Source organism: Mus musculus, chromosome 3, assembly GCF_000001635.26.
Source record: "Mus musculus strain C57BL/6J chromosome 3, GRCm38.p6 C57BL/6J".
Lineage (NCBI taxonomy): Eukaryota > Metazoa > Chordata > Mammalia > Rodentia > Muridae > Mus > Mus musculus.
In genome coordinates, this window is record NC_000069.6 from 28,335,619 (window position 1) to 28,361,486 (window position 25,868).

General features: G+C 43.0%; 1 protein-coding gene across 9 annotated transcripts in view; it reads left to right on the forward strand.

Annotated features, from left to right (window-relative positions):
- Tnik (TRAF2 and NCK interacting kinase) overlaps positions 1-25,868 on the forward strand; it is a 408,685-nt gene that overhangs the window by 73,718 nt on the left and 309,099 nt on the right. For all 9 annotated transcript variants that reach the window (XM_006535517.3, XM_006535519.3, XM_006535518.3 and 6 more), the window contains exon 2: positions 23,373-23,438. In XM_006535517.3, the coding sequence (XP_006535580.1) occupies positions 23,373-23,438 (66 nt within the window). The remainder of the gene's footprint in view (positions 1-23,372; positions 23,439-25,868) is intronic.

A 25,868-nucleotide genomic window follows, 5' to 3' on the forward strand; every position in this document is an offset into this window, starting at 1 on the left:
ATTGAATGGCTGTGTGGGAGACCCTGTGAAATCGGGGCCTCCTCAGAGGAGTTCATAAACAATAATTGCCCCATCCGTCAGGGAATGAAGTTGGAAAGGTTGGAAAGCTCAAGCAAGAGATCAATGGTAGTTACTGCAACAAAAGGCATCAGATGAGGTGACAATCTTGACCTGTTATTATTTATTATCCACTTCTGGTCCTACATGTGTTGCTTTCAGAGATGGTGTGTCACTTATTAACGCTTAGTGGAGGTCTGACAAGAGCATTTTCAGTTAGCTGGCATTTTAATAGACCAGTAAAGTACTGAGAGTGGTAATAGCCTCTTACAGAGGCTGGCCTCTCTTACCAGCCTCTCCTACCAAGGCTGACCACTATTCAGCCTCTCTCAGCCAAGGCTGGCCAGTACTCAGCTTCTCTTACCAAGGGTGGTCAATACTCAGCCACTCTTACCCAAGGCTGGCCAAAGGAACAGCTCTGCTTCTCTTTAGTCTCCAGCACTACACCACCAGATGCACTGGCCATTCTTTGCAACCAAAGATACATGGAAGCTGTAACTGCTCTGCAGATCAGGGCCTTGTTCATCCTTGGTCCTAGGGGAACCATGTATGGTGTGCTTGTATCATGTCATATTATATGGGACTGATACTTTGTATTAGTTATCTGTCTGTGACAGAAGGCCTGACCAGAGCAATTGAAGGAAGGAAGGCTCATCTTGGCTTGAAGTTCAAGGGACATTGTGATGGGAAAGCCTTGGGTAAGTGCAGTGGATGAGAACTTGAGGCAGCTGTTCATGTTGTGCCCACAATTAGGAAGAGGGCAATGAGTGTTCAGTTTGCTTTCTCCTTTTGTTCTGTTCAGGATCCCAACTCATGAAATAGTGTCACTCACAGTTAGAGTGGCCTTCCCACATCAATTAATAGAATCTTGATACTCCTTGACAAGCATGCCCAGAGAATAACATAATCTATGTATGTCCAGAGGCTTATCTCCTCATCATCTCTAGATCTTGTCATATAACAACCAGTATTAGCTATCACATGATTCTTGGGGTTCGGTTTAGAGACTCACCAGCTGCTAGCCTCCAAATGGATATGATGAACTGAGAGAAATGGGGTGTCATCTCAGGAGACGCTGCTGGGTTTTTGTGAAAGTCTACTAATGAATGGCTTTTAAGTCTTATGGCCCACTGCCTTGCTAAGTGACGGTCATATTACCATCTGATTGGCAAAGACTGGTCAATCCCTTAAGTACTCCTCTATAGGGGCCCATCTGGAACTAATCTTCAACTGTCATTTGAAGTTAGCAAATGAAGGGCATTATCCTCCTCAGACATGGCCCCCTGGGTTACTCTGTGTTCCATTAATAGATTTATTGGTCCCCAAATGATGAGCTTTACGGCAGTGTAATATCTGTCCATTAAGAACGTATACCTAGAACCACTCAGAAGTTCTTGTAGCAGGCCTTCTGCAAGGGTTAGGTCTTCACTACTGGAGGCTGGGGTTGGGACTTTTCATTCCTGGACTCCCTAGTGTGTGGCTCACAGCTGACATAGAGCACAGCAGGCATTTGGGGGATGATTAATATCCCATTGAAAAGCCATTCGTGGGTGCAGACAGAGAATTTGTCTTTTCTTCTCCCCTCTCCCTCCCATGTGTGTGTGTGTGTGTGTGTATGTGTGTATGTTCTAATATGTATGTGCATATAAATGTTTATGTGTGTTTACGTATGTGTGTATATGTGTATGTGCATGTGTAAGTGTATATGTGTGCATGCATATATGTACATGTGTAAACATGTATATATGTGTACTGTGTATGTATGTATGTATGTATGTATGTGTGCATATGTGTATGTGCATAAGTATATGTGTATAAATGTGTTTGTGTGTATGTGTGTATGTTGGCTGGAGGTGACACTGAGTGTCTTCACTTTATTTACTGCAGCAGGGTCTCTCACTGAGCCAGAGCTCACCATCATTTCTGCATGTTTCCCTAACCAGCTTTCCTTGAAATCACCTGTCTCCATCTTCAGAGGGCTGGGATTGCAAAATACCATTCAAACCTGCTTGGACCTTTACAGTAATAACATAAAACCAATGACACTTGCAAGGCAGTGCTGGACCATTCCTTTAGATCAGAGCTTCTGACTTATATCACAGAATTCAAACCATCAAGCACTCTTAGCCACAGAGCCATCTCCCCAGCCCCTTCTACATTTTTATACCTAATTCTAAAACTGTAAGCTCATATATTTTAAGTATTTTAGTTTTCTCTGCGTACCCAGTCCTTTGTCGGATAAGAAGAATCCTAGTTAATAATGTGCACCTATGGGAGGTTGTGATTCTTGTACACGTGAGGCTTCAGGCCATGTCTTTCAGTAGCACTGGCTTCTAGAAAGACAAGACTGCTTGGTCATCTTCAGCAAGGCCAGAGTCATCTGTTAGGAAGGATGAACCTGGCCTTCTGACCAAGAGGGAAGAGTTGGTACCTCGGCCTCAGGACTGAAGGCAGGATCACCCCTGCCTCTGGCCAGTGTCTGTGTGGAACACTAAATACAGGAAACACCAAAAATGGGTGAAGTCAGCTTAATTATTACATATTATTTTAGGAGATTCTTAAACTAAAGGAACGCTCTCCAAACAATTAGGTAGCTTATTCTTTGGAACCTTTGGAAAGATATGCCTCCTCCACCTTCCCCACCATTACTGTGATTTTACAGTCTTCAGTTAGGTTGGAGCCCAAGTTCTAAGCCACTGAGATACTTCTGAGCTTTCCCTGCTAAGAATCAAAAAATCATCCTCTATCACCTATGGACCATCTAGACAGTGAGCATTAGGCTCTCCTGGGCAGAACTGCTCAGAAACTGACTCTGCTCTAAAGGGAAGGCTCAGCCCTGGCTAGGGTTTTCATTACTAGTCTTAATCAGCCGCATAATTGTCACATCTTTCTAACAGTCTCCAACTGTACCCCTTTGATTTCTCATCTCAAACAGCATAACACGTTGAACCCACATTTTATGTAGGAACTAAGAAGAACACATGAGAAGGGTGCTTGTAAGAACCCAGAAAGTCAGACCCAGTCTGGAAATTGTGGCTTGACCATAATTTAGGTACACAGCACTACCAAATACTCAACATAGCAGATACTTGGCCATGAGCAGGAAGCTATATGGCATGGTTAATTACCATGTGAAACTTGATGGTAAGGTGAGAATTTCTTCAATGAATACAAGATAGCTAGCCACTGAGTTCTTAGTAGGCCTTGGTGCTTAGCCTCAAACCTCAAGCTACTCCTAGAGCAAAGTATGGCTATTTTAGTCCTTGGATTGCTTCTGGCTATTACTTAATTCTTCCTAATGAATTGAGCCTGCCTTCTTAATGACTAAATTATTTTTAAAACACTTTAGTTGTGAAATATGTACTGAAAAGTACACAAAATAAACCTGTTCCACTTGTTTTAGTAGCACCGGTGTGGCCATGTCTCTTTTGGGGGATCAAAGGATGCTATTACCTACCCGCCTCACCAAACATTGCTAACTCAGGGACCGAGAAGGAGCAGGAGACATTTTATGATGGTGAAGAGTAAGACTTAGCAGTAATTTATAGAGGTCCTATTTCCAGAGCTGCTAAGACAGTATAAAAGAGTAAGACAGTATTAAAAGAGCTTGCTACACAAGCTAAGGACAAGAGTTCAGATTCCAGTGCCCACTTGAAAGAGCTTATGTAATCCCATGATCCTCTGGGCCCCTAGCACTAAGGGAGGGGAGAGAGAAGGAGCTCTGGGGGCTTTCTAGCTTCCAGTATAATGCACACGAGCACACGCATGCATGCATGCACGCGCGCACACACACACACACACACACACACACACACACACACACACACACACACACACACACAGAGAGAGAGAGAGAGAGAGAGAGAGAGAGAGAGAGACTTATTCTCTATTGATCTATACAATACCTGAAAAACCCTAGAAGGTCAGAGTCATACGCATGCATGCATGCACGCACACACACACACAGACACACACAGACACAGACACACACACACACACACACACACACACAGAGGAGCTCTGGGGGCTTTCTAGCTTCCAGTATAATGCACACAAGCACACGAGCACACGCATGCACGCATGCACGCACACACACACAGACACAGACACAGACACACACAGACACACAGATAGGGAGAGAGACCTCTCTCTGTCACTACCAGAGGTCTCAAGCAGTGCAGTGCTGAATACTTTTTTGCAGTGCTGAGACTTGAGTCCCCCACCCCCCTATGCCTTTGCCAGACAAGTTCCTTACCACTGAGCCACACCCTGAGCCCTTAGAACATTGCTTAAGTAGAGTTATTGGATGGCAATTATCAAGCTATTAAATATAATAAAAATAGGCACTCATTTGTTCTCTCTTAAAAAAACAAATCCAACATTACTTTTCTGAAACCTATCGTGCATGGGCAATAGAAAATTGAACTTCTTCCAGCTCTAATCAGAAACTATTAATTGTGAGTGAACGGGGGTAAAATAAGGAACATTTGCTGAACTCAAAATTGAGGGGACAAATGGTACAGAGGCACCACATGGTGCTGAGCATGCTTGCTGAAACAGCTCTGTCGGGGAAGCTGGAAATCAGAAGCCCAGGGAAACTGTTGTGCTGACAGAAAAGTGCCCCTCAGCAGCCTCCTTGCGTTTGCTTTTTAAAACGGATACAGACATTCCCATGTTTAGTATGTTTGAAAAGTAGCCACAGTCCAAAGTCCCGACGGGAAACAGGCCTTCCTAGAAGATGTCTCCTTTGTGGCTTCACAGATGCTCAGACATGGGGCTGCGTCTCTCAGAGGGAGGAAGGCACATGCACACTTTCTATCTTTAGTTAACCAACAGAAAAATGAATAACTTGCCTAGCTTCCCTATTGGTCCTGGTCAGGTATTGACTGATCAGTAGTTATTAAATGCCTCTATGGCTTGGCACTGTAACGCTATCATAATTTCATGAGTCATTTATCAGCTCTCTTTCTTTCTTGGTGTTATGGATGGCATGAATCTGTGTGGAATACGCACACACACGTGTGTGTGTGTGTGTGTGTGTGTGTGTGTGTGTGCGCGCGCGTGCGTGTGCGCGTGCGTGTGTGTGTGACTACACACAGACCAGAAGAGGACATCAGCTACCCTGCTCTATCACTCTCTAACTTATTACTTTGGGACAGGGTTTTGCACGGAATTTGGTGTTAGGCTGGTGGCCAGCAACCTCCAGCAATTCCCCCAGTCACTTTCTTCCACAGTGCTGGAGTTACAGGTGTGCATGGCCACACCAGGCTCTTACATATGCATTAGGGATTTGAACTCAGGTCCTGTCATCTTGCTTAGCAAGAGTCCTCACTCACTGCGCTGTCTCTCCAGCTCTGGTGAACATCTTTAAGGACACTAGATTGATGCTCAGCTTCTGATTTGGGGGGTGGGAATAGGAGCATAATAAGTTGGGAAAGGAGTGGCAAGCAAATTGTCTCGGTGTTCTACAAGGATGGACTTGCTTCCCTGTGTCTGGGAAGGAGTGTGGCTTTGAACAGAGTTTTCATTTTAAAAAGAATGGCGTTGATTCCTCACCCCATGTGGGTCTTTCATTTTGCCCATGTGTACTCAGCATCCAGAACCACTTTCTCCATGAAAGAGTAACAGTATCATGTTCTCACACAATCTAAAGTTATACAAACCCCAACCGTCTACATGATAAGATATTTTTCACCTAAGTGAAAGCTACAATTAGCATGCATTTTGTCAAAATAATACCTTCAAAGGGCAAGTCCATCTCTCGAACCGGTCACTCATCACTTATCCAAATTCTGCTTGTATTTGGGAGGCCAGCCAGATGTCACCTTTCCCCTCAGGCTTCATCGAATGTTTCTGTCTGTCTGATCTCTCCTGGAATAATACCTCTGCTTGGCCACCTGCTCAGGGTGCAAATCCCAGTTTCTACCCCTGCTACTAACTATATTTTAAAAATACATTAAAGATAGAAATATTTTTATCAATTTTAAAAATAAAACAGAATGATATTAGTCAATCTGCTTAGGTGCAGGGCTACAATGAAAGAGTTTTAGGAGCCATTCCAACCAAGTTCTTCTGTGTCCTTTGAGAATGGTGGCCACCACTGTCAGCCTGTCTCCAGCTCCTATCTTGGTAGCCCCGAGATTCCATGGTTCTCCCTTTAGTCTGGGTTCTGAGAGGCCCTAGGTCTCCTGTGAATTACTTTTCTCTTGGGCCCTGGCAGTGACATTGCTTCCCAGTGTTCTTCCCCAGCATTTGCCAAGCAGTAGACATCCTCAGCTTTCTTGGTCCCATGTTGAGGAGGGGCCAGTTGCTTAAAAGCCCTTTGCATTTCTTGATTAAAATCCCTCCCTGATTTCATTGATTCATTTGTTTACTTGTTTGTGTATTGGTGTAAATCTTAGGGCATCTCTGAGTATGATAAAAACTCCATGAGGAAAAGCAAGTAATAGTCGAGGACTTAGGGAAGTCAGGGCAGGAATTCTGATAGTAGGTATGTGGGGCAGGGGCTGGTGCAGAGACTGTAGAGGAATGCTGCCTACTAGATTGCTTTTCATGGCTTACTCAGCCTGCTTTCTTTTATACATGCCAGGACCACCAGCCTGAGTGTAGCACCAAAGAGCTAGGCCTGTCCACCTCAATCACTAATTACGAAAATGCATTACAGGTCCATTGGGAAGGAGAGGGGGCACATTCTCTCCGTTGAATTTTCCTCTTCCCACATGACTCCATCTTGTGTCACCTTGGCATAAAACCACATATTTGTAAGTGGAGAAAACCCCATTTGAACCCCAATCTTGTTCTCAAGGATCTGTCTTCAGACAGATAACAGATAAGGTTATCTGTGGGATATACTTGAACAAGAAATTTACCTTCAGAGAACAAAGTGGGAGGAACTTCAGCATGAAACATGGTTGTTACACTTTTAAAATCTTTTCTGTGTATTTCTGGAACAATAGAATACAATTGTTTTCAATATTTTGATAAAATATGTATTCCTTCGTTAAATAAAGAAACATGGTCTGTGCTGGCCCTTGGAGGGTGGGGAAATCTATGAATGACAGATGCTGTGCTGGTTAGTTTGGGCCAACTTGATACAAATTAGACATACTTAGAGATACTCCATTGAAGAATTGTTTCTGTCATCTATCAGATTGGTCTATGGGCTATTTTCCTTATTGATAGTGGATGTGCCCCATCCGGAGTAGGTGGTCCCAACCCTGGATTGGTAGTACTGTTGATATAAGAAATCAGGCTGAGCAAGCCTTGGAAGTAAGACAGTAAGTGTCGCCTCTCCATGGCTTTTGCTTTAGTTCTTACCTCTAGGTTCTGGGCTTGAGTTCCCATCTTGGCCTCCCTTCATGTTGGACTGAAGGAGATGTGTAAACCAAGAAAATTTTCTCATTTCCAAGTTGATTTTTTTTGTGGTTTTATTTCAGTAATAGAAAGCAAATTAAGGCAGATGGGAATCAATCTAGGTAGGAGGGAAAAAAAACAAGAATAAAATAATTTACAGGTCGGCAGGACATTCTTTTTGAGGCTGTGGTTCATGATGGAGGAGAGATAGCTGTGGATTTAAAGACAAGCCTGAGGTTGGAGATGGAGTAGCTGAGAGGAGCGAGCCACTGAGGGGTTTAGAAGAGTCTGTGATAGCACATTGCAAGTGCTTAGGAAGTTAGCACATTTGAATTTACTATGATGTAACTGCTAGAGATCTGTTGCCCATTGCACCACACCATAGAATCCTTGGCCTGGATATGGACCACTGAAGTACTGCGTGTCAACCTTTACTATCGACTGTAGGGAATCATTTTGAAAGTTTCTTTGCTTATAGCAATAACAATACCCTCCTTGCCTTCTCCTTCCTTAAAAATTTCCAGGCTAAGAGAAAGCTGTTTTTCCATAGGCCAGTAAGAACAAATTTAAAAGGAAGCCTTATTCCTTTAGTAGCACTTTGCAAGGGGAAAATAGAATGCAGTCTAAATGCAATCCTGGCTTTATTGGAGCCTGTTTTTTTTTTTTTTTTTTTTTTCCTTTGTGTGAATAACCAGCCTTCCAGTCAGGCTGCCACACTTGTGCAGAGATTTTTAACTGTTCATGCCAGCAGTCAGAGAATGTTGCCAATTAGTCATTCTTAGCTTCTAGATTACCTTGAGAGTGGCTTAAAATGCATGTTTGGAGTTCAAAGGACTTCCAATGAAGTCAGAAGATTTGTAGTTCTCTTGGTTTCTATCGGGTGCAGAGACTACAAATCCCAGCATGCTCTGTTTCAGGCCTTATCAGAAGTGGTCAGCCTTGCAAAAGCAGGTATCATCTTTTGAGTTTTATTCTCTTAATAAGAATGAGTCCCCAGAATTTGTGTGTTGTTATCTAGATTGGTAAGCGTTTTCCAAGACTATCTCACCCCTCCTCTCCACAAGGGGCTGCTTTATAGATCCATGAATTTTCATGGTCTTCACAGGGACTCAAACTGGCACTCAGATGGCCCGAGTGGCTCATCACTTCCTTTCACAGTCTACTGGCAGAATAATTCGCATGTCCATATCTAGCTTCAAGAACTATAGGGAGGGACTGGAGAGACGGCTCAGGGGCTAAGAGCATATACTACTCTTACAGAGAACCAGAGTTTAATGCCTAGAACCCATCTCTGGTGACTGATTCACTGTCTGAAACTCTGGCTCCAGGGAACCTAATGAATATGGCTGCTGAGGTCACCTTTACTATGCACAGACCCTCACACAAGTACATACATATACATAATTTTAAAATAAAATATTTTTAAAACCCCATGAAAATGCCATTTTCCAATACAGAGAAGAAGGGGATGTGAGATGTTTGGACAATTATAATGGCTGCTGTTTCTATTAAAAGACCAAAGGCTGGTGTGTAAGAAGAGTGTAAATAACCATGGCTAGTTACATATAAATATATTTAAAATCGGAACAACAAACTTCAAAGCAAATCAATTAGAATCTATCTGTACCCTATAGAAAAGCCAGAATCTCAGTGGATTGAGGGAGATATTTTCTCTCTCTCTTATAATGAAGTTCAGACACAGGCAGGCCATGATGGCGCAGGGGTACCATGGTCACTGGACTCTTAAGATCATGTTACCATTCTATGAGTCTGGCATTTGGCTTTCATGCTCAATTCACCACAGGATCAGAGGCAGCTGTAGGGTTCCAGGTAAAACATCTGCATTTCAGGAGGAAGGGAGGAGGAAGTCTGTTCTTGGGATGACTCTGGTTCATCTGAGAAGTCCTTTAGAACGTCCTACAGCAAATCTGCTGACCTGCCTGTGGTGGCACATAGAGTTAACCTGACAGGATCTGGGAACACCTAGGAGACAAACATCTGCACACATCTGTGAGGGAGCTTCTAGATTGGGAAGACCCACCTTAAATATGGGTGTCACCATGGCCTGGGTGGGAGTTCTTGACAAAAAGCAAATGAGGGGCCAGCAAGTCCTAAGGATCCTCCTGTTCCTGTCTCCTTGGGCTGGGATTACAGGATGTGGGATTCAGTTTGCTTTGTTTTGTTTTGTTTTTAAATGTGGTTGCTTCAGCTTTGAATTCAAGTTCTTGCATTTGTATAGCAAACATTTTACTGAGCAACTTCTCCTGCTCCCCAAACCTGGAAATGGAAATCCAATGTTCATAGAAACTTACCTAGACACAAGGTCATGCAGCTATAGCTTTTGATTTGTATAACTTTGCCTCTAGAGCCTCATCGGATAGTACAAAGGTCTCTGATCCAAACATTATCTGTCTTTCAAGACCAACAAACCACCCTCTAGCTTAGCCATAGGCACAAAAACCTTGGGTTGGGGGATCATATACAAATGAGGCTCTGCAGTCAGTCAACAGTCTGTCTGAATTGATAACTAGCCATATGTACCATTAATAGTGACATGAAGTGATGGACTGGGATTGGCTTGTGTCTTTGTATGCCAGATGACAGGCCCTGCCCCCTGGTATCTGTTGACATGCTTTTGGCTGTTCCTCCATGGCCCTGGGCCATCCCAACTCTCTCAGGATGTGAGAGAATCGGAGAAAATCCAAGCAATTACTATTTGCCTTCTTGAGGACCCTAGAGAGAAGGCTTCATTACTGTGTCCAGTCTGTCCATCTTGGACCCTCATCTCTTGCCCCCTTCTGCTATCTGGAGGTGTCAGGGTAAAAAGGCATACAGTCAAGAGTGGCTATAAGCTTCCTAGATTCAGAATAAAGTGTGTGTCTTCTAGCAGCTTCTACCAGTCACTAGCTGCATGGTGACTTATGGTGTGGGAAGCACTGCTGAAAATACTTTCAAGCAAACAGTCATATAATTGGTTTGTTATAGGCAGGTGGTAAATGAGTAGCTTTGGGGAAATGGTCCTGCTAAGGCTCTCCTTTACAAAGTAGAGCCTTGGACGCTTTCCTAATATTTCTTACTTAATTATTTAGGCAATCAGTTCTTGTCTTGAAGTCCATCTGCTGCAGCTGCTATCTTTTTCCTTCATCTAAGCATCTCTGCAAAGGCAACATGCCAAAGTCTTTGTGAGTCTGGTTCCCATCATTTGGACCTTGTGTTGCTGGAAATACAGGAAAGGTGCACTGTCCTGACAGGTCTTGAGGAATCCAATGTTTGCATATCTCTGTGAGCCTTGTGGTGCATTTCTCCATGAATTTATATCACATTTCTGCTGATGGAAAGACTTAAATGAGGGCCTTTGTGTGAAAATCAATCTTTTAAGCAACATGTGTTTGTGGCCTTCATTGGCCTGCGGGAGAGTCGAGGATACCTATTCTTGTCCAAAATTTGCCAAATAGTCATTCGTGATGTTTTTTTTTTGATGCACTTTCTGGAATCAGCCTGCCAATTCCTGGCTCTGGATATGTTGGAAACAGCCTCTGAACACAAATCTTGTGTTGGCTTATATCCTGTATTCCGTGTACCAGTGTACAGCTGTGGCAGGGCAATCTTCTGGCAAAGGGCATGGAAAGGACTAGCTAGTGAGTCTCAACAGCAGTCAAAGGGTTAAAATAACCAGGCCTGTGCCAGAGGGGTGGCTCAGTGGGTAAGCTCTGAGGGCATCAGGTGTCTCATGCATCCGTAACTCCAGTTCCAGACACTCTGCCATCTTCCTTTAGCATTCTTGAACTCCTGAATGGTACATATACATATATTTGTGTATATACACGTGCATATAAAATAACAAGTAAACAAATCTATAAAATCAAAACCAAAAGAAATATTCAAATATGCTATAAGTTTATCTTGGGTTGTTTTCCTCTTAGTCTTGTGTGCTTAACTGAATAAGCCCATTTCCCAAAGGAAGCCAGTGAACAAAATCAGTTTATATGGAGATGTTTTGCTCTCACCTGTATGGAGATCATATTGAACTAAGCTAAATGATGGGTATGAATCTAAGGCCTGTGAACAGAGAAAAATATATTTTGGAAAAATATAACCCTCTGCATTGATATTTTGCAGATTTGGTATGGTCTACCAAATCGGTTATCTCAATGATATAATATTAATTATATCTAAAAAATAATGTTGTATGTGCTCTGTGCATAAATTAAGTTCATTTTTTCAAGCTGAGCAACTAGAATTTACCACTGCCTGTCATGTTTGTATTGTCCTTGGATGCTTCCCTTTCAGACCTCTTCTTTAGATGGTGCAGAGTGAGCCCTTTGGTCTATCAAAGGCCTTTATTGAACATAAGGGAGAGAAGAGCACTTTTTTGTGATTATGGCTCCGTTCTAACCAGCAAACACCTTGAACAAGCCACTGCAACTCTTTTGGTAGAAAACCATGCTTTTAGGATTGTATGCGAGTCCTCACTGAGGGCTTGAAATGCTCTTCTGGAACACGACAAGAGAGGTGTTACTGAGCTGTGCCAGAAGTTGCTGCTGTGGACATCACTGAGATCTGGAGCTTGCTCTGATAGAATTTGCTGTTTACAATATATGATCTAGACACCCAAAATTCTGAATTGAATAAAAGAAACAGAAGCCATTCAATTTTGGATCAAGAATTTTTAGCACACATTTTTGCGAATTTAAAGCAGGTCAGTTATTACTGAAATGCCTTCTATTATGTGGATAACTATAAAAGCTGAGGAAATGGAAGCGCAGAGACATTAAACAGCATGATCAAAGTCGCTTTCACCACTAGGCAGTAAAGCCGAGGTCAGAAACTGATCAGATCTGAGTCTGTGCTCTTAACTACTAAAAGGCTACTTCTCACACTAAATGATTGGCTAATTCCAAGTAATTATTATTCATCGCAGAGAATGTCACAGTGTGTGTGGATGTGTGACTAGCTTTAGACAGATGTCCGAGTGCTCGCTTGTTTCCTTCTTCTAGAGCTTCCATTTCCAAGGGTAATCAGGGCAGACCTGCCCTGAAAAACCCAGCTTTGTGCGTTCTCAGCTGATTGGCAGGTTTGGACTGTTTGGCTTGAGATCACTGCCCCTTCTCCAACTGCACTCCAACTTGTAAAACTACAAGGTCTTTGCCATTCCCAAATCCCTACATTAATTACTGCAGGGATCATTTGTAGAGAAGTGTATAGTAATTTAAAATATTGGATTAAAAATATGGAGATCTAAATGATAGATCCAGTACTGACCAAGATAAAAAGTTTTAGACATACGAACATTATTAGTGTTTGTGATCTGTATTAAAATTTACATTGTAGTAAAAGCTGTAGACCCTTTGAGTCATGGTAAAAGCTTGGGGACACAACAAATGATTCTGGGTTAAAGCTATAACCACGCTGGGTATATAAAAGCTGGGTATATAGTTTGGAAAGAGTTATTTTCAACACAATGAGAAACACTTTTAAATCCATACTTAGATGACAAACAAAGAAAATGTTGATACTAGTAGCTATGATAACATGATATATAATATCGTATGATAGTAGTAAATGTGCTCTAGCAGGCTAGATTAATAGCTATGAGGATTTAGTTGGGAAAGCACATAGGCCATTGCCTATCTCAATAACATCACTAACAGTTGTTATATCTTGAAGTGTAGCTGAAGGTCTTACAGTTATTAACCTGAGGAGCCAGGTTTGAAACCCAATCTGAAGATCTACCTCTGAGAAGCCCAGTGTGAGCTACACAATTGTGGGCAATTGGGTGAGCCAGGGCTTGGAAGGCTATTCTTTTACTGGCTCTTGAGCATTTGAAAGTAAAGCCACACCCACAGCTATCCAACAGGAGGTAAGGAGGGTCTAGGCTCAGCCAGCAAAGGGAATAGCCCTGACAGCAGTGTCCTGGAGGCCTGGAAGTTGTTATGCTTTGGCCCTGCCAGGATCTGGCTGGGCATCCAGTAGTGGCAGAAAAGGACCTTAAGTATAGGGCAGATGGTAGCCTGACTGAAGATTTCCCAGAAGAATCTGTCTAATATGACACTCCAGTGAGTTGCTCGGCATATTCACAAGCAGGATTCAGCCTTGCAAAGAAGGTGGGCTAGTTAGTATCGCCCCATTTTACAGACAGGGAAACCAGAAAATGAGAAGTAAAACAGCATTAACAAGGTATAGATTCTGGATGTGAATACAGCTTTGAACTAATGCTGTGAAATATCTACATAGTTCATTTTTCCCCTATAGAAATGATCAAATAAAATAAAGCAAGTCTTTTTTTTTATTTTAGTGTTTATGTACACACACACACACACACACACACACACACACACACACACACACACATCTAGGGTTCAAATACAGGTCCTTTTTCATGCTAAGCAAGGTCTTGCAATGAGCTATGTCCCCCCAAACCTTATTTTATTATTGTTTTTTTAAAAAGCGTGTTGAAACAGGCTAGAGAGCAACTTTCTTTCTTTCTTCCTTCCTTTCTTTCTTTCTTCCTTCCTTCCTTCCTTCCTTCCTTTCTTCCTTCCTTCCTTCCTCCCTCTCTTTCTTTCTTTCTTTCTTTCTTTCTTTCTTTCTTTCTTTCTTTCTTTCTTTCTTTCTTTCTTCCTTTCTTTCTTTCTTTCTTTCTTCCTCTCTCTTCCTTCCTTCCTTCCTTCCTTCCTTTCTCCCTCCCTCCACCCCTCTTTCTTTCTCGCTAATGATTCATTTATTTTATTTATATGAGTATACTGTAGCTGTGTTCAGACACACCAGTAGAGGGCATCAAATCCCATTACAGATGGTTGTGAGCCACCATGTGATTGCTGGGAATTGAACTCAGAACCTCTGGTCTGCCCTTAATGGCTCAGCCATCTCTCCAGCCCCCCATACATTATTTTCATTGGATTTTCTTCCATGTTTTCAATCTGTGGCTTGGGCCAGCATGAAAGATAAGTTCCTGGGCTACATTCTGGATATCCTAGATAGGGTCTTGCAATATTCCTGCATGCCACTGTGGCTTTAGTTTAATGCACACTGTAACTGTTTGCACATGTCCCATTTTGTCCATCAACTGGAAGAAACACGGGCAATAGTGAGTTTATTTGAACAATGTATAGTGCAGCAGGTGACTGTGGACGGTACTGGTGGATACCAGAGTTTAAGTAAACTCTATTGTATAAGGCATGACCTCTGACTCCTCTATCACCCCACTTCCCTGAAATAGAAAGGGAACGGGAAGTGAGAACATGCTTGGGAGAGACCTGGCCCCCCTGCAGCAGGGAAGGGAATGGAGGATGCTGAGTCAGCAGGATACTTCCTCGAACTATACTTGCTTTGGAAGGACGGTATGGAAAAACCCTGAGGCTCAGGATAAATGTGGCGTACTCTCCTGCTCTTGTTTGCCTCATTCTGTTTTGCTTTGGTAAGCATACGCTTGTCAGTTAGGGCTGAAACCCAACAAAACAGCTGCTAAATATGGCTCAAAGAGAAATAACATTTTGGTCTTTTTCAGGCCAGTAGGTTTACAATAAGCACAGTTGTCTGGCAGATGTCAGTGGGCAATCCGGGGGTAGACGTGTTCTAGGAGTTGTATCAACCATCAAGTTCTTTTGGGGTCCATTCACTCTGCCAAAAGACTAGGAGCTCCAAGTAAGAGAGTCTGTTTCAGAATAGTATGCCGTGTCTAAAAGTAGGTTTTTAGAGAAGGGGTATCTACCTGTTGATATCACAGTGTGGTCTACAAATGTGCTCGAACATGCTTGTAGGCCCCCAGGGATTCATGTGGCCCACAAGCCACAGGTTGGACAGTCTGATGGAATTGGGCCCTTGCTCATAATCCCTTCTGGCTCTTCTGCCATCTTCATTGTCACCAAGTAGGATGATGAAGAAAAGATTTTGCATCACCACTAACCATACTGAAGAAGCAGATCCACACTAGAGACCCAAGAGTACTTGTTCCAACTTTTGAGATTTACTTTGTATCCCAGTACATCTTGTGCCATCCATGGGCCTGGAAGAATGAAAGTCTAACCCAGAGACTGGGAATATCAATTCCCAGACCTCAAATCGCTTTACCCTGCTGCAGCATCTGGCCCAAGTGCTGCCTACATTTCGTCAGCTGATGGAAGAGAGAATTTCTACCAATGACCCAGGAGCCTGGAAGCCTTAACGAGTCCTTTCAATCACATCACATTTACAATGAGACATTCACTTGTCCATAAATAGCTAACCCTGTTTGCCAAGCCCATGGCGATATTATTGATTGAGAAGCAATAGCTTTCCTTTGCCTGGCTTTGCTAGTTTTATGGGCTTTTATAGCTAGAAATCTATAAAAGACTGACTGGATTTTCTTGTGGCAAATTCCTCATTTATTATCTGAATTCATTTCGAAGCAGGAAACAGGGGAAAGAATGGAGGTGCTGGATGCTTATTAGGTGTGGTTACACATCAGATACTGAGCTCCTCTGGAAACTTCCGTAATCCTTACAACAATCCTGGAGAAAGGGAATTAACTCCTCGTTTTAAAATAAAGAGTCTGAGGCTCAGTGTAGTTGTGAGTCTTGCTAAAGCCAGAGAGAGAGAGAGAGAGAGGGGGGGGGGTTTCTAAATTACAGACTACGAATTCTAATTCATGGCTGTATCTCGGCATCTTTATCTGAAGACAGGTAAAGGTAGTGATAGAAATTCAAGTCTGGTAGTAAAGGATGTGGTCTCCGCTAGTGTGGAGAGGCTATAAGGCCTGCACTGCCGATCAAGTTCAAGTTCAAGGTTAGCCTAGACTTCTTAGTCTCAAACAGTAGGACCTGGGGCTATAACTCAGTTGGTAGCGAGCTTGCTAGCATGCACAAAGCTCTGGGTTCTATCTCTGGCTCCTTGCAAATGGAATGGTGGAATTTGACTATAAGCGTAGGTGGAGTCAGGAGGATCAGAATTTCAAGGCCATCTTTGGCTCCATACTGAGTTTGATATTAGCCGCAAATATATAAGACCAAGTCTTAAAATAAACAAACATGACATGAAAATAAAAGATAAAAGTGAAGACTGAAGTTATAGCCCAATGAGTTTGCCTAATGCATGTATGGCTCTAGATTCAATTCCCCATACCACAAAACAACAACAAAGAGCACCACCCATGTGCCAGAGTTGTGAGAATTAAATATACCATTTGTAGAAGATGCTGAGAACAGTCCTCAGCACATAAGTGGTCATGAAATGTTAGCTATTACTGCAATTTTTATTACAACGACTAATCAAATTGCCTTTATCAGCTCTTGTTGAAAAGTAGCATTTTCTTCCAGAGAATGGCCTGCCTTTTGATATGTAGCTGTATTTTATTATGAAATAATGTAAACTACTCTAGCTTGGAATTAAATTCTCTTCTGTGCTTTTCAGTAAAGGTTAAGATCTGAATAAAGGCATGTGTAGGCAATAGGGATTGTAACTGTAAATGTCAGTGACTTGCTTTCCTCTCCTTAGAGTGCACAGCCTTCTCTCACACTGCCCATCCTGGCTTTAAGAGCAGCTAAACAAACATGAGAGCGAGAATTAAGCCAGCTCCTGTCTGTCTTTGTAACATGATTATTAGGGACAATGTTTCCTCCGTATGGCTTTACGGATAGCCACACCTTGACATCCTGGAGCACCGGGAGTCTTCATGGACGTCCTTGGGGCTGGGAATACTCTAGGGACTTATTGTGTGACAACTTTATGTGTTTGGGATTGGTCTAACAGGACCAGGAGGTGGTAATAGTATGGACTGCAACAGCTCATGGAGATGGAGAAGAAATTATGTTTGCTAGGCATTTGGCTCTACATTCTGATCCTTTAAAATTTTTATTTTATTTTCCCCCAAGTTTTCTACACAAGTGGTAGAGGATTGAACATGGAGCACCAACCTCACTCAGTAGTTATAGATGGGGTGGTATCAAGTGCTAGGAAATACTTAGGTACGTATAATAGGGCCTTTTTACACGAGGAACATTTATAACCAATCAGAGGAAAGGGGAGCAGCAGTAAGAAGAGACCCCACCGAGGGCTGTGTGGTCTGCAGGTGCATGGGGATGGAGTGCATCATGAGAGGCTGCACAGAGGAGGCAGCTAGGGTTTCCAGAGACAGGCTTGTTTGCTATGGAATGGCCAAAGGGATGACAAACAGGCATTGCTATCTATAGTTGGGGACAGAACCCAACGTGATGTCCTGGGGACATAGTAGCCATAGCTGAGGCTCCAGGTGGTAATAGCAAAGAATGCAAGACATGGGGCTAGTGCCAAGCTTGATCTGACAGTAGCAGGACCTCGGCTTCAGTGTGAACCACATCGGCTGCGTCATGATGAGAAATATTTATGTAAGAAGAGCAAGTGCAATGTTCAGGTTGAAAGAAGCAATCACTGCCTAAAGTGGAGTCCCCCGGGGAGAGGAGGTCAAGTCTACTGCATGGGAGTGGAGTGGGCGGGTAAGGAGACCTCTTCAGGTCAGACCGTTAGCATTAGCATTTAGTGAACAGAATGAGGGGTTGGCAAGAGGGCCAGGAGCAGAGCCTATGAGAGGAATGAGTGCTGTACTGGATGATGACTCTTCCCACTAACACTGGTGGTCAGCAGTGTGCATGGCTTCTAAAGGGAGAAGCAAGGAGGATCAAGGAGAGGCCATGAAGCACAAGGATTGAATGCATGGCCCATCCTTGGAAGAAGTTATCTGCTGTTCCTGCCAGATGCTTGCCCCATTTACACTGTGCCACAGGAATATACCTAGCTCTTCAGTTCTGTCCCTGTTCTACCAGCACTAGGACTCTGGTATTTGGAAAACTGGGCAGAAAGCTTTTGGGGGAACTGAGGAAGTTCTACTTTGATTGCATTGTTGGTCCAATCCTTCTTCCATCACTTCCTGGAAATATGGATTCCAAGATACACTGTAATAAGTTGGCTCTATGGATATTAATATGAGATTCTGAGTATATATTTATTTTTTGACTAACTAGATTTTTCTCCTTGTGGTTGCCTCCTTAAGGCCAATCACCAATGAGATTCCTTAGTTCTTTCACCTTTGCTTCTGAGCCCTTTGGATGTGTCCAGGAGAAGGCTTTTCTCTTCTTCAGCCATTGGAACTAAGGTCTCTGTAGGGAGCCTACTTGGCACTGATTGGCTGAGTCAGATGTCCATTAGTGAATGATTCAGAGAAAGCCTCTGAAGTCAGCTGTCCAGATACTCTCAGGAACTAGCTGTTAGTCTCATCACTAAGAAGGATATGGGGAGATTCAGCATCCTGTCCTTACACCTTTGATTGTCTCCCAGACTCCTTAAGCAGTCAGCAGTCACCACCCTGCATCTGTCCCTTCCTCTCCTTCCTACCTCCCTCCTCTTCCCCTTTTCATCCCTTTTCCAGCCTACTCTGTGGTCCAGACTGGTCTCAAATGTCTGTTACTCCGTGTCCTGAGTGCCGAGGTTATAATTCTGAGTTACCATTCCATCCTCTTTCTTTTGTTCACACTTATTTTCTAGTTGAAATATTTCAAGCAAATGAAGAACTCCTTTGCAAACATGTTGCAGAAACATCACTGAGCAAACAAACTACTGAGAAACAGAGCATAGACACAAACAGCAGCTGCTATCATTTATGGCCTGTTTCTTCCCTCTTTTCTTCATTTCTTTCTAATCTTGGTCTAGGTTTAGGAGTTTAACAAATTAAAATTTTCTCTTGAGGGCTCTTGAGTGACCTTGACTGTGTCTTTACTATGGGTGGTGGTTCTGAGCTGTTGTTCCCTAATGACTTCCTCCTCTCCATTCTGTACTTGGACAGAGCAGGTGGGCATGACTTGAATCTGGCATTGTCTGTTCTTTGTTTATCTTTTGTTTGTTTCTGTCTTTCCTTTTAAATTCTGTAAGAGTAGTTCATGCAATCTCCAGTTTTTCCTCAGTAACCAAAATTTCCCGTTTCTGAGTTTGTTATAAATGTATGTGAGTGTTTGTGTGTTGCCATGTGTGTGGGTCATACACATATGTGTCTATGTGTGCGGAAGCCAGAGGTTGACACTGATAATCTTACAGATTATCCATGTAGTTAAAACAGGTGGATCTCTGAGTTCCAGGACAGCCAGGGCTATATAGGGAAACCTTGTCTTGAAAACTGATAACAAAACCCCCAACAAAACAAACAAAAATTCCTTCCCTGGGGATGATGTAAAACAACATCTACTCCTCTACCCAAGATCCCAATGATGAACCAAGACATGATTCTGTGTGCAACGTTCACTGGGAAACCAATGAATTTTTTGTGCTCCCACACAGAACCTAGGTGAGGGGTTAGTTGCAAGAGTGTGGTCACTCCTCCACCAACAGGCTCCACCTGGAAAGCCTTATCCAACATGGGTACAGAGTTCCCATTCCTAGGCAGACAACTGGAGACTGCACTCTGGTCTTTGGCAGCCTCTGTGTACTCTAGGTCTTCCCCTAGGCCAAGTCCAGAACGGCAGGGGAGAAGAAGCAGCAGAGTTCAAGCAAGACTCCTGTGTCCTATCCTGAGCATTTATGAGGATGGAAGTGAGGGCTGTAGACTGTCATCCAGTCTAGCTGGGATTATCCTTTGCATATGGGCACAGCTGAACACCCTAACATGGCCATTGCTTGGCTCAGAGGGTAATTACTTTGGATACTTGCCTTGAATCAGAATCTATTGCTTGACCACAGAGGTCGCCAGTTCAATAAGTGTAGCTCGCCAGCTTTCATTGGGGATTGCCCATGATCCTCCCAATGTTAGGATTACAGGTGGGCCACAACACTAGCCTGGCACTTTTCATGGATGCTGGGATCTCCATTCTGGTCCTCACAGTTGCATGGCAAGTGCTTTTACCTGTCGAGCCATCTCCTCAGCTTTCTCTGTAGTCTTTGAGAGACTGTTAACCAGCTTTAAGGGAAGGGGATCTGGTTTAGTGTAGACTCATTTTCAAGAACTCTACCTGTCCTTCTTCATGATTATCAATTAGAATGGTGGTCCCAAAGCCTGTTCCACTTCAGCAATACTGTGGTGAAGCACTCCTCATGATAAAAGTGATCATTCAGGCTGGGGATGCGGTTCAGTCTACAAAATACTCTTCCAGGTCCAGCAGAAACTCAGGACAAATGGCTATCTGTGGTGTCGGTTAGCATACCAGAGCTCATGCTGGCTTCAAGGCCTTCTCAATATCATTACTACCCTTGGATCTTCTCAGCTCTTCTCGCCCTACCCTGCTACTCTGAACATCTCCAGCTCATGAGCTTGCCTTCCCCCAGCTTCTCCTTCCTATAAAACCTGCCATTTTGGTTTTCTTTTATCCTTCTCTCTTCGTCCTCTTTCTCTTGCCCTCCCTGCATCATGCTGGCCATGTTCAGTGTACTATTTTCTCTCCCTGCTCGGAACTTTTCCAGATGCCTCGGGCATCCCTTCCTCATATCAATAATATTTTATTTCCTCATATCTACAATAAAAAGCCTTCCCTTCCACCATCCCTTGGAGCAGTTATGTCCTCACTTTCTACACTTTCTTAGCATAACTGAAATCCCTGGCTTCAAACCCCAGCACACGTAACCTGGGCATGGTGGCATAGATTGGTAATCCCAGCACTTGGAGGATCAAGGTGAAAGGTCAGCTTTTACAGTATTACATAGTAAGTTAGAGTCCAGTCTTGGCTATATGAGACCCACAGGGTAAAAGTCAACTGTACTTTACAGGCCCAGGCACTAGCCTGTGCCTTCAGGTCCTCCTAAGGCAGACAGTGCTCAAGTTAAAGGCACCCTTGGTCTGGGTATGTCTGATCAAATGCCTGGGCTGTTTCCCTCACTCCTGCCAGCCCATCCACCGTAACATAGGTCAGGTAGCCATTAGAGGTAGACTGCACTCTCAGAATAGCTTTTGGAAATCGCCTCTCAAGATTTTTTTAGTTAAATTAAATGGCTAACACTTAAAAATTAGATCACACCTTAAAAAAAAAAAAGTCTGGGTTTTCTTGAGAAATCATTAGACCTGGCAGTTTTGTGCTCTTATGGTGACAGGGTAGTAATTAGTTCTGCTAAGTATCTCTTTCTTCTTTCCCTGTCCCTGCCTAGAAGAAGCATAACTTTTCCCACAGGGTCATGTCGCTCCCTGCTCTTACCTACATAGTCTGTGAAGACACTTATGCGGGAGATTCTTTGGTTATTATTTTATAATAAAAATTACACTTATTTCTTTATGTATTTTGTTTGTTTGTTTGTTTGTTTATGTATGTGTGTCTATATGTGTGCATGTGTGTGTACATGGACAGGCGTGTGCACAGAGGACAACTTAGTGCAGGTTAATTCTTTTCCTGGGGGATACTCATGTTCTCCAGCTTGCTGGCCTGAATTACCCGAGCCACCTTTCTGATCTGTTTATATTCTTTAAAGAAGCAATGTTTTGGGCTTAGGAATCAGGATACAAGATAGTTTGTGCCTCAAACTTGAATTTTATGGCTTTTGTTCATTTTGCTCTACACTGCTTGAGATGGCGACTCAGCAGTAAGCAGAGCAGTGGCCACAGGGCAGTCCCTGAGCCTGTGGCACTGACTTGACTTTGAGGGTTCATAGAAACCTGTTTGCAGCCATGAACTTTCATAACCCCTCTCTTAGGTTGAATTCCAAATCCTGCATTTATCCTGTAAGTCCTGGAACAGCATATTTTGCAGGGGAAGTGGGTGCACATTACAGAGGTGAGAGAGGAAGTCAAGACAAAACATTCCGGGAGGTGGACTTCTTGATCTGTTCTTCTCTTGGGGACTTTGGAATTCCACAAGGAAGATTGTCTCCCAGTGCAGGAATACACTGTATCAGTTACCTTTACTGTGAAGCCCTATGACCATAGGTAACTTGGGTAGCAAAGCTTACATGTCCTAGTCACAGCCCATCATTGAGGGAAATCAGACCTGGAGAACAGAGCAGGCACCCTGGAGAAAAGCTGCTTACTGGCTCGCTCTCCATGGCTCGCTACGCTGGTTGTTTTTCCAATGAAGGACCACCAGCCCAGGGGTGGCATTAACAATAACCTGGGCCTCCTACATCAATTATGGGTCAAGAAAATGCCCCATAGACTTCCTGTAAGCCAGTCTGATGGAGATATTTTCTCAATGGAGGTTTCTTCTTCCCAGAAGACTCTTGCTTGCGTCAAGTTAACAAACAAACTAGCCAGCACATCTTGTTTTCTTCCCAGTATTCACTCCAGTAAGTGGCCCAGATATGTCAAGAGAAATAGTCTAAAAAGTTAGAATTTCCTCTAGATGATCAGTGTCTTTCTTGCTACCTCAGTGGTACTGCAAGAGCACCCTGATTCCATGGGGAGAAAAATGTCAACTCTTTCTTTATTGTTTGTGTGCAAATGTGCAACCATGTGGATGTAGGTGTGGTATGTGTGGATGTGTGAGCTCGTGTGGATATAGGTGTGGTATGTGTGGCTGTGTGTGAGCAGGTGGAGGTCAGCCATTGATGTCAGCTGTCTCCCTAAGTCCCTGGCCACATTAGGATTGAAACAGAGTTTCCTTTCTCTCACTGAACCTAGAGAGCAATAAGCCTTCCTGTCTGCAGCTGATCACACTGGGGTTTTAGACATGCTCTGCCACGCCCAGCTTTGTAAAGTGGGTCCTATGGATGGAGCTCAGGTCTGCTTGTATGCACAGCAAGGGCCCTGTGCATGGAGTCAGCTCACAAATCATTCCTCTTATTCTTTTAATGGAAAACAATTGCCTCTTGTATTTGATTTAAACTTGTCATAAAAGTGTGAAATAAAAACAAAGTGAATTTAAATAATTTTATAGCTGTGGTTTAAATAAACTTTTAAAAAATATACCATTTAGTCATTCCATTTAAAAGATGCCCTCTCCTCAAATTAAAATAATTTAATGGCTTAATTAAAAGTAAATATTTGCTTTTGATGATGATACGGTCTGGTGAGGTGGTTTAATTTTTGATTGTTGGTTTCTCTTCAGGACCCTGCAGGGATCTTTGAGTTGGTGGAACTTGTCGGAAATGGCACGTATGGTCAAGTTTATAAGGTAAGAACATTAAACTGAGCATGGCTTGTGTGTGCCGTCGGTTCTGAACGCTGATCAGCAATGCTATCAACACTCCTAAATGTCCCATCACAGCAGGTATCAGGTGAAACCATGCAACAGCTAGCTCATTCTCTTCCCTTTTGGATGTATCTGTGGTTGCACTGGCTACACAGGGCTGTGCAGTTTGACTGTTCCCCTGCCCCACCCATCCCAGTGTTTGTTTCCGATGCGTCAGATGTTGCTTATCTTAAGCTTGCTACATGCATACATTCCTTTACTTTAAGCACTGCCAGGCTGGTTTCCAAAGCTGCAAAGGATGCCGTTTACTTTAGAAATGTAAGCGATTAGACAACCAGGGCTGCAGACATGAATTTGTTGTTTGCCTTGGGCATAAGTCAAATGCGTGTCTTCATGGTGTTAGGAGAAAGGCTGCTTGCTCACAAGCAGAGACGCATGGCCATAATTAACTCCAGAAGTAGGGAAACGGTGAGAAGGTAGCTCGGAGTGGGATGGGGCTTCCTGTCCTTTTATTAATTTTGCCTACAAATAAAAAAATGTTTAAAGGGAGTTTTTTGTCCCTAATAAATGGCCTAATTTTTTAAAAGTTATAGGTTGATTCCTCTTTTGGTGGATTAAAGGAAGTTTAGATGAACTGATTTGGGAATAAACTTTTGGTAAACAAACTGTTAAGAATCTTTCCAAACCAGCTCACTGTATCCTCTGAATCATTGCCAGGGAGCAGCCGTCATTTTCCTAAGTGATGGTGGTATGGGTGGAATTTCAAGGACAAATTATCTCTTATTGTCCTGTTTTTATTTTTTAAATTCCTCCTTTGATCCCCAAACTCCTTTCAATTTATTCGAGACATTGTAGAAATCATACGGACTGCAATACTCTCCACTCTGCAGAATGTCAAAACTCCAGGTATGCTGAAGGTATTATGAGAATCTGGTTGCTCATGGAGACCCTTGTTGACTAGGAAGTCCCTTTTTGGTGGCCACATCAGTGGGAGACAACATCTTCCTTGTCAGAAGCAACCGTTTCCTAAAGTGTCAAGCCCTCACAAATAGACAAAATGAAGACTACATAAGCTGTTCCCTTGATGCTCATCCTGCTCGACACAGAGAGAAATCTCCCTCAGAATGTGCTTCTAAATACTTGCAATGAAGATAATTAGGTTGGATGATTGTGTTATTGCAGTGTGAGAAATTGGATTGAACTTGCGATGTAACATGGCTAATGAAGTGAGCTCCATTCTAGGCAGAAAACGACTCCTGACTTCTTGTCTATGTGGTTGAACGAGAGCAGGGTACTGTTGGTTTCAGGATAGCCTTGAAGGATGCTTTCCACTATAGACAGTTAGGAGACACTTAAAAGCTTCATCAACTAATCCAACAGGAAGAACTGTACAATCCTGCAAGAGGATAGAACAAAGGAATGTTGTTAATGCCAACCTGACAGGATCCAGGATCACCTAGGAGACAGACCTCTGAGCATGTCTGTCAGGGTGTGTCTAGATTAGGTTAACTGAGGTAAGAAGCCTACCCTAAATTGTGTAGCACCGCCCCATTTGTGAGGTTCCAGGACAGAACAAACAGGAGACAGTGGGCTGAGTACCAACATCCTTCACCCTTTGCCTGTGACTTGGGAGGTGGTAAAGCCAGCTCCCTCACATTCCTGCTGCAGCACCTTCTCTACCTTGATGGACTGTAGTCCTCAAACTGTGAGCCAAAAAAAAAAAAAAAATCTGTTCTTCCTTAAGTTCCCCCTCAATAATAATAAAATAATGAACACAGCATTCAATTATAAACAAGAGTTTCTGAAAATCCAGAATTATCTCTAATTTCATGATATTGTATTAAAAAAAACAATTAAAAATCTCAACAAGTTTCACTGAGTCTCACACCTTCCTAAGAGAGGACAGGTCTCCAGCAAATAGGTAGTTGATATTGTGATATGAAATGGTTCCATTTCTCTTTAAGGTTACAACACTTGGGGCTTTTAATAAAAAAAGGAGATTGCTGAGAAAGGTCATGGTTGGGACATGTGATTTGGGGCCAAGAGATATGGTCTCTTTCACAGTGCTATTTGCTGTTTTGTGCCTGTCACAGTTTCTCAAACTTGAGCCCAGTGAGAGTGTAGTTGGAAAGGCTGTGAGGACCTGAGCCGACTTAAGAACGGTAGCTTCCTGGTCAGTTCTGCATTTGTGTTCTAGGCCCCTGGGTTATGGTAGGTGGCGTTCCTCATGAACAGAGATAGCTGTGTTTCCTTAGGACCAATGCGGTTCTGCGGCTGCCTGAATGCTAATGGATTAAAACCCAACATCAAACTCTGAGCTCACAGAATGAGAAGCTTAAGCAAAGACAGCTGAGGAATGATTTTTCACGTCATGCATTTGTAATTTCTGTGCAATAGCCACATTGCTTAAAC